Source organism: Stegastes partitus, unplaced genomic scaffold, assembly GCF_000690725.1.
Source record: "Stegastes partitus isolate 25-593 unplaced genomic scaffold, Stegastes_partitus-1.0.2 Scaffold232, whole genome shotgun sequence".
NCBI lineage: Eukaryota > Metazoa > Chordata > Actinopteri > Pomacentridae > Stegastes > Stegastes partitus.
The window spans coordinates 159,643-174,262 of record NW_007577963.1 but is presented as its reverse complement, the minus strand read 5'-3'; the positions used below and the strand labels follow the sequence as shown (position 1 = coordinate 174,262).

At 44.9% G+C, this 14,620-nt stretch overlaps 1 protein-coding gene across 1 annotated transcript in view; it reads left to right on the top strand.

Annotated features, from left to right (window-relative positions):
• Positions 1–14,620, top strand: part of syt7b (synaptotagmin VIIb) — a 49,589-nt gene that overhangs the window by 22,954 nt on the left and 12,015 nt on the right. Inside the window, exon 7 of the mRNA XM_008281384.1 lies at positions 1,830–1,952. Within this exon, the coding sequence (XP_008279606.1) occupies positions 1,830–1,952 (123 nt within the window). The remainder of the gene's footprint in view (positions 1–1,829; positions 1,953–14,620) is intronic.

Genomic DNA, 14,620 nt, shown 5'->3' with positions numbered 1-14,620 from the left:
ACCACACGCTGCTCACTGAGGCGTTATGTAACCGCATGTATTGTAATGATGAATCACGCTATATGGAGACGCACCGTATGGATGTTTCTAACTGGTTATATATCAAAGTTTGTCTATTTTAATGAGATCCACTTTGCTATGAAACAAAAACCAGGAACATGCATTAAACATCACGTCAGCGCTACAGAACCAAAGGAGGAACCGAGCCGGTGTGTGACAAATAAATTGGCACCAAAACAAACAGTTTCTGCGTCAGAAGTTGCAGAAACCAAATGCTGGAGCACACAGGACAGTGAGTAGCCCTACGAGCTCACAGGATCCGAAAAGTGAGAACTAGACTTTGTAGTGTTTCAAAGGCTGGATGGCTTTTAATAGCAGCCGTGTAGAGTCTGAAAAAAACACTAAAGCAAAGAGTTTCTTTAACTGATGGCAGGTTTCTGTTCTTCTGACCTCTGAAGGAACAACTCTAGCTTTGCATTATATTAAGGTTTATTAGTATTAGTCGGTAATCGACCCTTAACAATCCTGAACCTGCTATCCGACAGGTTTGTAGGAAAACCCAACAGAACCCATAAAAACAGCCTTAACATAGCGACAGCCTTGGATTGTGACTCCGACATGACATTTAATGTCACCAATCAGGATGACGGCGTATTATCTGACTGAACAATCCCACAGATTGGCTACGTTCACACTGCAGGACTTGATGCTCAATGAGGATTTCTTTGTGACTTCCTTCACGTTTCCACTTCAATGCGACTTGTATGTGATCTGCTGTGTGAACTTCATACGAGCCAAAAGTGTCCCGCATGCGCAGAAGAGGACACGACGACGTCACACGCAGCGAGCGTGCTCAGTGTTTATGGAAGTAAACATGGATGGTAACGGTGGAGCGTATCTGCCACTCCCCCGCCGCCACCGATGGAGGAAACAGAAGTGTGAGCGCTAACTAAACTAGCATCAGCAGCCAAGTACTGCCTGTGTGTTCTGGACACTTCCACCCCGTCAGAGGGCTGCCCCGGGGTGGAAGTGGGCAGAATGTGCACAATCCGGTCAGTTAGGCTGAAATCCAGCGATGCGTCGTGTTCTAACAACACACTAGTTATTATAACAACTATGAACAATAATGAACAACTAATGATCCTTCCAGCATCAAGCCCTCCTCGTATCTGGACCTCCGTCTGGACAATCCGACAGCCTTGATATCCGACATAGAAGAAGGTTTTACATTTAGTGTCGGATCGTCGAGTCATGACTGTATTTCTTGCTTGTAGCCTTTAACGTGCTCACATGAGGAAGGTTAAACATACACGTTAAAGGGAATCTTCATGTTGACAGAAATGTGTCATGCAGTATTAATTCTAAACCATACGTTGTCTTTGTAGGTTAAACCAACAAAATCCAGATTTGTCCATGTTTCAGGAATTATCGTGCTCAGTGATATTTACACCAAAGTCAATCCTTGATGTGCAAAACTGAAAAAAAACGAATGCATGCAGTAAATTGTCACTCACTTGTTAGATGATAAAATCCTGTATTGTGGACTGACTCCTCAGCAGACAGGTTCAGGTGTGAGTCTTTGAGTCTTTGAGTCTTTGCACAGTAAAGTATGAACTGAGCATTTTTTGTTATGATGAAATATTCCAGCGTCCTCACGACAGTCTACCTCCTCTCTCCCACTCTGTCTTTGTTCATGACCTGGATGTGTGCGGGGTGTGTTGCTGTCGCTGCCTGTTGGTGTGTGTGTGTGTGTGTGTGTGTGTGTCCCTGTGCTTATTTGTCTACACACTGGTGTGGTCTTGTGATGTCTTGTTTGTCTGTGTGTCCAGTGAGGGGAAGATGGTTGTTCTGTCTCTAGCTATCGGGCTGGCTGAACAGGACGACTTTGCCAACCTGCCAGATCTACAGGAAGCGCCAGCGAGCAAAGAGAATGAAACCACACCAGAGAAAAGGTAACGAGAGAGAGAGAGAGAGAGAGAATGTGAGGAATGTGGTTTGATTAGCACCAAAATAAATGAGCGTCCGCCGTCGCTGTTGGTCGTGTCGTGGAGAGGTTCCCAATTATGTGTCATTTTAAAGAGCTGCAGGACTGTTTGTCTGTGGGTGACCCGGGTAGGACCACCTGGAAGACCAGCAGTCATTTTACCCTTAAAAACTGAACAATCCTGACATCAAATGCTATTTTTAATACTCGAAAATATGAAAATATAATCCATTTGATCTTACACCGATCAGCCACAACATTAAAACCAGCTGCCTAACATGTGTCCTCGTGATGCCGTCTGCATCGGATGTGGATCCTGTGGGTCCTGAGGGTTGAGGGTCTGCAGAGATCCAACCTGTACCCTGGATCAGATTGTGGCCTCCATACGTCTCAGATTTTGAGGAGTCTGGAGTCCGGATCAATGCTTTTGGCTCATAATCGTGTTCCTCAGGCTGTTCCTGACCAGTTTCGAGGAGTTCTGCTGACTTGGGGCTGTTTGCTCGCTCTGCAATGTGTAGATGCCAAAGTAGCGTCCACATGAATGCCAGGATTCAGGGTTTCCCAGCAGAACGGTTCAGCTGTGACACATGATGAGCGTTTCCCCTGTCAGTGGTTTTAAAGTTGTGGTCTGTTGACGTGTACGATTTGAAGCGATGTGGCTGAATCTGGCCGTGAATCTGAAGCGCTGCTCGCCCGTGCTAACACTGAACGAACTGCCACGGTTCACAAATTGGAAACCTCCTTCACATCAGCGCTGCTCTTGATGCTCCAACGGATGTAAAGAGTCCAGATTTCTCCAGGGTCCCTCAGCCCTGCAGAGTGCCCTCCTTTGGTTTCCTTGGATCGTATTTATTTACCTGTCAGGTGTTTCGATGTATCTGTGGTGGGTAAATGCTTTGTTTTAATGCCAAGAACGGCCACATTTACATCTGTTAAGTTAACATCAGCCTTCGATCCCCCACCGAGCGTAACCTGCTGCTGATGTAATTATACAGCACTGTGCAAAGTTTAGGCAGAAAAGGTTTTGATTCGTATCCATGATGCGGTCCAATCGGTCCCAGATTCACTCTGCAGCGTGACGATGAGACAAAACGTACAGCCCGATCCGTAAAGAGCCGTCTGCAACGTCAAGAGTAACAAGGAGCCCTGCAACAGATGCCGTGGACCCCCACAGAGCCGATCTTCTCATCATGGAGTCAGTGTGGGATTAAATGAAGACGCTGACGAAGCCTCAATCCACAGAACAACTGTGACAAGTTCCCCGAGAAGCAATCTGCCTGTTGAACGGCTCGAGAAGCACGTTATGAAATTCAGTTTGATTTAGTGTTTTCTATTAAGTTAATTAGTCAAAACTATTCATGACATTATCTTTAAAGGACCCTCATTTGACTTTTTGTGCCTAAAACTTTTGGACAGTGCTGTATGCGTTCAGCTCGAACTCCTCAGACCATTAAATCCACTGTTTTCATGACCTTGCTTGATGTTAATTGGGTTTCTCTTCCTCTAATTATCAGCTTGTTCTGTGACTGAGCTAAAGCACAGGCTGCTTTCTGGTTTGTTCTGCTTCTCTTCTCCTGTTATGCTCACTGTTTGTCATTTTTTTTAAGTTGCTTATCACCATATTTTCTTTCCTATTTCTCATTTCGGCTCCCGTTCTCCCATTTCTTCTCATGTCCTCTGTGTTCTCGGTGCAGACCTTTGAAAGTCTGCTTGTCTGCGGCTCTTCGCTGCCGGTTTGATCTTTGAGTCGTAGGCACAGGAGAAGGGCACCCTCATTATTTAGAAGTAAGATTCCTCACATGAAACACTCATCTAAAAATATGCTAACCTCTCATCCGCCAGTGATCTCGCAGCAGCCGTCAGAGACTAACACAGCCTCTCAGCTGGCGAACAAAGGCCTGAACAGACTGCTTTCTTATCGCATCAGTGTTTGAGGGATAAAGTGCTTAGCCTGCTGTTTTGACACCACTGGGCTGAGGATAAACCGGGGTGGAGGTCAACATAACCCCACGTTCATTTTCTCTTCTGGGTTTTTTTCTTTCCTCAAAACTCCAGCTATTAAATTCAATTACATTTCTTAAACGCATTAACTTTTCCCAAACCCTCCGAGTGTGCCGCTCTAACTGGGTCATCTGTGAGTTTGTGTTTGATGAAAAATAGAAGAATAGGACGTGATAAATGTGTGTTTTTCTGATGTTATTGCCGCAATTATGAGCCTTTTTTTATGCTTTTAAAATTGAATTTGAAACGTCTGAGGGTCAGGCGTGGGATGAGGACCAGCTCACCTCTCGTCCCCGAGTCGTGTTCTCTCCCTCCGACCGTCTGGAGGTCCGTCTAGCACCTGACTCCAGTCACAGCCGGCCAGCCAGCCTCCACCCGGAGGGACGGCGTGGGCCAAGTTGTCTAGTGTCCTTCCACAACTAATAACAGCTCTCCATCATCATCTCTGTCCGTCTCCCTCATCTCTCTGTCTCTGTAGTTACCTCGTCTGCTGCCTCGCTCCCGGCTGTTTTTCCTGGAGCCCGGCAGACTGAGAACGATGGAACGGGATGATCCCGCCAAGATTATATGTGACAAGACAATACGCTGTCAGACGGTGAAAGAGAGACAGAAAAAGCGGGAAACCTTTGCTCTCGGCTTTATTTCCACAGAAATATGATACAAGATAAAAATACACAAACCCGTGGAGGTTTGAGGTTCTGTTGGTTTATTAATGAAATCAAATACAGCTCGGAGCGCAAGTATCTACAAACACCAAATCTGATAACGGAGAAATAACGGGATACAAAACAAAAGCTGTGTGCGCTGTGTGTTAGGTCAGATATATATTTGTTCAGACAATCCCTCTAAATATAGACTGTAAACAGCAGAAAAAGCTGCAAATGTTAGCGTTTGACTTCTTTACACAGACACCAGACACAGAGCCAGAACAGGGTTTATGTGGAGCCATGGTTTTGTCCTGGGCTGTACGGTGGCTCAGTGGTTAGCACCGCCGCCTCACAGCCAGAAGGTCGCTGGTTCGGTGAGGACACCCTGTGTGGAGTCTCCATGTTCTCCCCGTACAGCGTGGGTTCTCTCCGGGTTCTCCGGCTTCCTCCCACAGTCCAGAAACATGCTGAGGTTAATTGGTGATTGTAAATTGTCCGTAGGTGTGAATGTGAGTGTGCTTGGTTGTCTGTCTCTAAGTGTAGCCCTGTGATAGACTGGTTACCTGTCCAGGTGAACCTGCCTTCACCCTCAGTCAGCTGGGGTTTTCGGTTCCTTCCCAGTGTTTTGGATTGTTGGGTGTTTCTGTCTCTGCCTTTGTGAAGCGCTATGAGATGACTTGTTGTTGTAAATATGCGCTATACAAATAAAATTGAATTGAATTGAATTGAATTGGGATAGACTCCGCCCCCCATGACCCTAGTGAGGATTAAGGTGTAGAGATAGTGGATGGATGTTTTTGTACGTCCAACGCTCCTTTCTCTTTTTAGCTCTGCTTGGGTCTCCACCAATCAGAAAAGTTGTCCTGTTTGCTCACTAACTTGTTGCTAACATCGTGCCTCTGCCAGTTGTTGCCGGGCTAATAACGTGCTAACCAGATGCCTCCTGCTGCGACTGCTGGAAATGAAAGCAGTGGGACTGGACCAAATCGCTCCATGTGTGGGCCATAAAAACAAAGCAGCGCTCCAAGAAGTTAGAAAAGACTCCACAGAGCTAAGAGCTGATGATAATTCCCCGTCAGTTCATTACTAGAGCGATCTCTGTCACAGTGCGCGGAGCCATTTGATCAGTTGCTAATATGAAAATGTGGCTGCAGCTTTAATGTGTTTCTGGGATTCAGTCAGTGACTAATCTACATCACAGCTGCAAAGTCAATTATTATCGCAAATCATATCTCAGAAAACAGCCATTTTCCCCCTTGTTCAAAGGAAAGTACGTTTATATCGGTGAAGAGCTCTTCTAGAGCCACATGTTGCTGCCGAACTTTGGATTGGATGTCGTTGTCACACATTTTCTCATTCTCACCACGTGTCCCTTCATCTTGCTCTATCATAAAAGTTGATGTAAAACTTGTTATCATCAGATGATAAACTGGAGCTTCTGTTAACTAGAAGCATCCACACGGTGTCCATGTTTTTATTTTTAAAGCCTCCACTGATGTTTGAGACATCTGAGGTGTGAAAGCTGAACCCGATCAGTGATACCAAATATATATAATAAGATAGTTAAATGATTGCCTTTTACGACAGTGTTAGCTTGTTCTTCTGTGCATTTGTCACATGAAAGTTTATTCTTATAAGAAAAAGGTGCACAAAATATCATCATATAACAAATAAAGTGAGATGTTGTTCCAATGAGAAGAATCTCCAGTGGAACAGACTACAGTGCTGAGTGTCATAGAAATGAGGGAATAGGCTACAGAAACATTAGTGATGCACGATATTAATGTTTCTGGCCGATATCGATATTAAGATTTCTGATATCGCCGATAACAGATATCACAGATGTCGATATTCAGTTTTTGTTCACACCGAAAAATGAGTTTAAGTAAATACTGTGAGAAAACTGTTCAGAAGAAGCCCAGATTAGACACAGAGTCTGATTTATTACGTAACAAAAAATATTTAATGTTCAAGTCCAGGATCATTTAGGTAAAAACATCTGTGAAACAGCAGCAATATGAATGAATGAATGAATGAATGAATGAATGAATGAATGAATGAATGAATGAATGAATGAATGAATGAATGAATGCCCTTTATTGTCATTCTACAATGTACAACCAGACTGGAAAGCTTCTCCTATTTTCAGCGCAAGTAAAAACAAAATAAAGTGCAAATTGCTCAGTAAAATACAAAAGATAAAAAAAAGAATAAATATATAAAAAGAAATAAAAGATTTGAAAAGTGTTGCAGGAGATAATGGATGATTACAGACTGCACATAGTGGAGGAATCTTCCTGAGGTGGATATTTTACATGTGAGATGGTGTGATGTGAGAAGATATCAGATGTAGAGACGAAGGCGCTGATGTCAGACAATCATCGGCTAAATTAGTTCATCAGACCGATACCGATATATCGATAAAAACACTAATATCGGCCGATACCGATGTGCATCCTGAAGTAACATGAAAACATGTTGTTGTGTTGAGAAAACTTTTTTTTTTCTTCAGAACAAAAAGCAAATAGAAAACCTTGTGGCAGCAGAACACCACTGTGCTATCCATACTGAGTGAATCAGTATCTACATTCTGATACTGTCGTCGTGCTCACGCTGAAGCTGAAGTTTTTCATCTAAACATGTTTCTGCTTCTTATGATTCAATGAAAACCTCAGATATTTGCAGGTCAGCTTGTTCTTGTCGGTTAAGTCTGAACTTAGATCAGTTAAATAAACTCTGATCAGGCGTGTCGTGTCTAGCGAGAGGTTAACTTTAATCTGGATGTGGGCTACGGCGGCTGCTATAGATGCTGTCCACGCTGCTGTCTTGTATTTTTAAGATCAAATTGCTTAAGACGCCAATGCAGCTGTGATTACAGTTAATTATACTAATGTCAAAAGGTGTTCTTTCTCTCCAGCTGATGTGCTGTCTGTGGGCAGCACCAGAGCTTCTGAAAGGTCCTCTAATCTTTTACACGTATCTTCATGTGCTGGTCGTGGGTTTGGGTCGCTGTGGTAGACCAGCCGGAGCCCTGCGGTGGACTGGACTTAATCACCCACCTGCAGATTACTATGATGGAGGCTGGGAAGCTGTTTGTGTTATTATCATCTCAGAAAGCTGCTGTTGCATGGCAGAGCTGCATCTTAATGAGCTCAGAGATTCACCACACACAGCGATGCAACAGGGAAATAAATATGAATAAACCTAGAAGAGCTGACTGGCCCCCGACACCCTCCACTCCGAACAGGGAGTTTGTAAAAGCTGCAAAACGTGCAGCGCTCTGTGGAACGGAGCGGGTCGGAGTCTGCTTCCATTCAGAACGAGCCAAGAATGCCCACACAGGCTGTCAATAACGGGACATCAGAATCAAATGTGGATCATCGGAAGTATCTGCAGCACCAAGCTGCTCAGCTAATCCTGCTCCACAAAGAGGAAGCACAGACTAGATGTTCACTGATGCTGAAGTATTTTGTCATGATTTCAGCTCAAGTCCCAGCGTGGCTCAGAGCTCCCACTGTGGTCAAACGTTCACAAGCTTTAAACCGGCCAAAGATGTAAACGTCTGAGAGGATGTTTGAAAGATCCAGGAGCAAATTCACATTCAAACACCTACAGTCAGTGTGCTGTAATATTCCTGTTCAGTCCTATAACAAGTAATTCTACCAAACATAAAACCAAAATGTGTTTTTTAGTTAATGTGTTTACTGAGAATATGTTGTTCTTGATTTGATCTTTAACACCCAACAGCAAGTTCAGCAGCTAAACAGCCAAACATCAGCCTTCAGCAGGTGATGGAGACCAAAACGGAGCAAAACGTGACGTGAAAGCTGCACTTGTTGGTCAGACAGAAGCTCAGCTTTAAATGAATGCGTCTGCTCCATAAGCAAATAGGCTGCCTGAGCGCTCAGCCCTGCAACTTTCTGTGGTGGTAATCTGTCATTGTTGTGCCTGCAGCTCGTTCTGTTGACCCCAAGCGCTCAGAAATGAAGAATTTCTGTGAAGGAGATTTATTAGATCATCATTCAGAGAGTGGGATAAACACATTCAGAGCATACTGTCGGTATATAACATTTAAAATGTGTGCTGCGTGTTGCTCAAACAGTCGTGTGCACGCTGTTGATACGGTCGACCTCGGTGGGAATCAGAGCTCTAATCTTGGCAGCGCTAATGTTGCGCCGCGCTCGCTGAGTTGCACAATGCCAGACTGTACAGTATTAATCAAGCAGGAAGTTGTTGTCGCCCTTTATCAGCTGGCATATCCAACTCTTGCAGTCGTGCGTCTGAGCCAGCAATCACAGTGAGTCAAGCCTCCTAATGACTCCTCAGGCCCGGCCACCGGTCCCCACGGCAGCCTCCGGAGCCGGCAGTGGCCCGGGAGGAAAGATGATTGGAAAGAAAAAGCGATGTAGGTCAGCACAAACGAGGCATCTTTTTAAAAAACCTGTCAGAACTAAGTCTGGAGCTCATTCACCATTTCCCAGGTTGCTGCTTGTGGCTACGAGCGGGGAGCTGATTTAGGAGAGACCATGAACAGAAACAGGAGGGCAGCCGAGGTGACAGTGATCGGTGAGAGGAGGAAAAACTCTGCTCTTGGTGTCAATAAACAAATTCATTGATTTGATGTCAGGTTTTGAAAGGGCCAGCGTATACTTCAGGATCCGTGGATTTACAAAACACCCGGTGGATAAATCTCAGGCGGCAGACTTGTGTTCAGGAGCATCACACCAGTCCAGCCGGGTGGATGGCTCCATTAGCTGTATTAGCCTGCGTGCTGAGGGGGGCATTGGCCCAGTGATTTGTCCCTGTTGGTGGGGAGCGCTGAGTGGGCTGACATCGGAGCCCGGACCTCATCCATCACGGAACATGGGGACCTATATTGTGTTTCATGGTCTCCTAGGGCTAGTGTGTGATCAGCAAGACCCAGATACAGCATGTTTATGGAGACACACTTCCCGTCCAGGCCCTGCTGGTACCTCTCATCCCTCATGTTCTCACCCGTCCATCCACTCTCCCTCTGCCTCCCATTCCTCTCTCATCCCCCTCATCAGTTCCTCTTTACCCTCTGCGGCCCCCATTTTGTTTTTCAGTCACACTTTGCCTCCTCATTTCTCCTCTGTGCCTTATTTAATGGCATCAATTACACCCTTTTTCTTACTCTGCTCTTTTTTTTGTTTGCTTTCGCCAGTTCGCCTCCTTCTCTTATCTCCTTATTCACCTAATCCTCCCTTTCCTGAGGGTGTTGACTGGCACTGCGATGGGATGATGTCACATCAGCACTCTTCTGTCAGTGGAGATGACTGTCAGCTCGGCTCTGATAAATCTGCTTCATTGCTTAAGGAATGAGATTCCCCTGTGGACAGTTTTCCTGCCTCGGTGTACAGTATATCTGCTCACACGCCAGCGAATCTTTGCTGCTTTCGCCGTTAAATGTCGGAGAGTTCAGCTTTAAGGTTTGGCTCCACATGCTGGGCTTTTAGATGCAGTTTTATAAAGCAAACAATCTCCATTTCTTGCTTGTTTAATTCACCTAAATGACGCAGAAGCCAATATTAGTTCATACTGTTTTCCCCACATGAAAACAAAATGCAATAAATCTTAGTCAGGTTATAACTTATCTGGCACCCTGAGGCCCGTTAACGTAATCATTCTGCCACCACGAGACTGATAGAGGGCAGAATACCTACAAAAATAGCTTCTTCAGATGAGCTCTCTGTTAGCAGCGTACTTCCTCTTTAGTCGACTCCGTGAACGTCTGAAGTGAAAACACGTATCGTCATCTTCTCATCGTACTCCGTCTTCATTTACTGGACCAATTATATATCATGAGAACGTTACTGCTGCTGTGCTCCACTGTTGATTCATCAGTGAAGTAATCAATGATCTTCTTATTGAATTTTCAAACAAGAGAATTAACGATGTGAAGGTTTCCTTTGTGCGTTACAGAGCATCATGAAGTAAAAAGTCGTAGTGAGCACAGAGTCTATGTAGGATGTTTGTACAGTGACAACCCAGAACCCCAAAAGTGAAAAAGACAAACCAACCAGAAACAGATGAATCGTGGCTCAGTCTGCAAAACATTCCCAATAAAACCGACATAATCAGAGAGTGATGCTGGTACCAAGTCCTCACAGCAGCAAGAGACGTACACGACTGGATGTCCAGTTCTTCTCTCTTTCCTTGTCTTTATTTATCCTTTCCCAGCCTCTACCTGACCTTACAGTAAATAAATTAATGGTGGATGTAAGTAGAATTAGAGAGGTGTCTTACCGAGGGTCCCCATACTTCTTCAAATGTCCCCCCTTGGTTCTGAACAGAGTCCCTGATCTGGTCCAGGCTCAGGCAGGCAGGACTTTACATCTGATAGCTGCTGATTGGAGGTCGGAGGACAGCACCAAGAGATGTTCTGGTTTTAATACCACAGCTGACACTCAAACGGACGGTACGTCAGCGGGACCAAACCGAGGCGGTCGGTGGGTCCTCAGAGCTCAGAGCAGGTTCCACAGAAACATAGCTGGACTACATCAAACTTCATAATCAGGCTTCAGATTGACTCTAAATGAATGTAGCTGCCGTTGTTCTGACGGTCACAGATATGATTTTAGGACTTTTTTGTGTTTTAAAAACCTCCGTTCACTCCTCGTGAAGAAAACAGTTATCAGGATGTTTTACACAATAATAGAACAAACATTTATTCTTATCATGATCATTATTTTATTATTATACTTATTATTGCCCCCTGCAGTAACGCTGTACATGACGCCCCTCTGTGCAAACAGCGGACGCTTATCTTCTGAGTCACTTCCTAGATTTGGTTTTATTTCTCACACTCGACTTTAATTTACACTGAATTCTTTTCTTATTCTAAATCCCTTTTTCATTTTATTTTTTGTAATACATATTTTTAAACTAGAGTGTGTTTTGTGATATGTAAATTGTTGCTGTAGTTTTCCCTGAGGCACTCAATAAATTAATTATTATTACTATAATTATTATTATTATTAGGAATCATATTCCCAGATGAGTATTACATTATCTTAGTTTGCCTGCAGCTGATTAAATTTGAGGCAATCAAGGAACATCATGTTGTTGTGTCAGATTATTTTCATTCCTTCAGCAGCCAACATGTGAATGTTGTTATGTGATGATAACAAATTAAGAAGAACATCACCTTGTGCGACGACGCCAGTTGGTCCGTTGATGGGTCCCTCCAGCGGTAACTGGCCAAAAAAATGGGAAAAAAATCAGCAGCGGAACTGGAAAAAGCTAAAGAAAGAGATATTCCAGTTAGAGAAAGACGAGCGAGAATATCATCATCGAATGTAGCACGCTGCTGTAATTTAACCGTAACGTCTTGTTTAGAGATCATTTCTTGCTTCCACTTTATTTCAACATGGTTCAGTGGTTAGCACCGTGGCCTCACAGCTAGAAGGTCGCCGGTTGGCGTCCCGGTGAGGACTTCCTGCGTGGAGTCTCCATGTTCTCCCCGTGCAGCGTGGGTTCTCTCCGGGTTCTCCGGCTTCCTCCCACAGTCCAGAAACATGCTGAGGTTAATTGGTGATTGTAAATTGTCCGTAGGTGTGAATGTGAGTGTGCTTGGTTGTCTGTCTCTAAGTGTAGCCCTGTGATAGACTGGTTACCTGTCCAGGTGAACCTGCCTTCACCCTGAGTCAGCTGGGATAGACTCCAGCCCCCCAGTGAGGATTAAGGTGTAGAGATGATGGATGGATTTTATTTCTATTATTTTTCTTTGATCTTTACGAGCTTCTGTTCAAATATTGAGACACAGATCTGAACTCATACATTCTGGGGTCGATGCAAAACGTATTCAAAGTTAAAAATCAGATCATCTCCACAGACTTTCTAAGAAACAGGGTTGTTCAGTTGCACCGTGCAAACAGGTCATAAGGGTTAGTTGCTGGGTAACTAACAGAAATCTGATTTATTCTTTTGACATGTAGCTAAAACACAACATAAATTCACACATTCACATTTATGTATTGACAGATTTCTTCTGAATGTTTTCTTCATAGTTCCAATCATCATTCTTCAACTTCTTCATGAAGTCTGCCCATAAACACCTCCTCTAAGCAAACAGAATCCGTCTACATGTGCAGCTCACGCCCCATTAGCCACTAACATCGGAGCGGTGAGCAGCTTTGAGGCTGATATGTGTGTAAAAGCATTTTAATTGGTAGTCCAGCACATTTAGACCACACATGTTGCTCTCGTCTGTTCCTTGCAGAACTTTTTTTCTCTCTGACCCAGTCCTTCCTCCTGTAATTGCTTCCATGATGTATCTTAATCACAGTCGGATGAATGAAGCAAGTTCCCTCATTTATTCAGTCTTTCTTAATCAGTGCTAAACTAGACTCTCGGGCAGATAATGCACGTGACACAGCGGGTGAGATAAGATGTCTCTGCACCGTCCGTTGGGATGTAATGACCCGCTTTGTCCAATTACACAGAAGATGCTTCTCAACTCAGATTGAGGCCAGGAGGTCAGAAGTCGGGTTTGGGTTCCAGTGTGTGAGATCGAAGCAGCCTTCCTCTGGGGAGGCTGGTCTTGACCTCCGGGGGGATTGAACGAGTGTGTGTCTGCGCTCACAGACGGACTCGCTGGTCGCTCATCTGCATCTCCCTGCTGGTGAAAACGGTGCCGTGAGAACAGCTCTGTCTGATGGTCCGGCCCGTTTCATGAGCAGGGGAAGCAGGTAGCTGCACGGCCGTACCTTCCCGTCTCTGCCTGTTGTTCTTTGCGAGGGTAGAGGTCGTCCTGCGCTTCTTTTTGGCATTTGTGAATCAGCCATTTTCGGCATGAGCTCACACATGCACGGCGGTGAGCGCTGAGGTGTTTTCACAGGGCCACGGGGGGCTGGAGGAGTGTCGGCATGAGGAAGTCAAAGAGAGCGTTTCAAAGGCTTTCTAAATGTTTGGTCCCTTTCGCCCCGTGGGCTCCTTGTGCTATTTCCAACGCGTGCCCCTCTCTGTGGAACTTCCTTGGATTTCGCTGCCCTCTTTTGAAGGCTCCTGTTACCATAGTTACTGCAACCCTGTGTAAAATACATGATGGTAGCGAGTACAACCTTAAGTGGGAGCACACATTGCAGTAGTCATGGTTACAACAACCTCTAAAGGATGAATTATGTAACTGGTGTTGTGTTTTAGACGAGGTAGTCACCAGCAGGCAGGAAGGGGCAACTCGCTGCTGCACAAATCTCTCCTCCTGTCTGAGCAAACACCAAAGTTCAGACACATGTGAGCGGATTCTTTATTTTGTGTGTGTGCTTTCCAATAATTACAAAAATGTTGAGTTTCTATCTGGTGGTATCATCGGATCTCCATCACCGCGGCGCGAGGAATTCAGCTGCTAAGTGAGAATTAACTGGCTTGAAAGATAATAATTCTTTCTGCTCGTTCCTCGGCGTTACAGAGGCGTATTTTTGTCACGTCTCATCACTTCCTTTATATCTCTGCACAAAAAGCTAATTTGAGAATGTTATCATGTGTGGCTGAAATATTATGCTGCACCGCCAGCGCCCCTGCTGCAGCCTGAGTGTGTGTGTGTGTGTGTGTGTGTGTGTGTGTGTGTGTGTGAGAGCAGGTGTGTGTCCGTGTGACGGTGAGTAAACATGTATATTTGCACGCATGGGCGAGCTCACCTCAGTGCCACGCCCAGTCGCTCCACGTCCCAGGGGCCGTTGCCGTGTCAACAGTCGTGATCCGGCCGCTCCGTGTGCAGCAGCAGGTCTTTATTTACCTTCCATGTCACCATATGTTCATGTGTGTGAGGTGACTTATGGAGAGCAGACGCCACAACTGGACTCTTCTACAGCGCAGGGCAGCAGCGAGCAGTGTGTTGTTATGCTGATTGATCTCTGAGCAGGAAAACGAGCTAAAGGCAGAACTCAGGAGGTAAAAGGAAAAAAGAAAGAAGGAATCCACTGATGTTTTTAGGGAAGTTTATTTACAGCTAATGGGTTGACAAAAG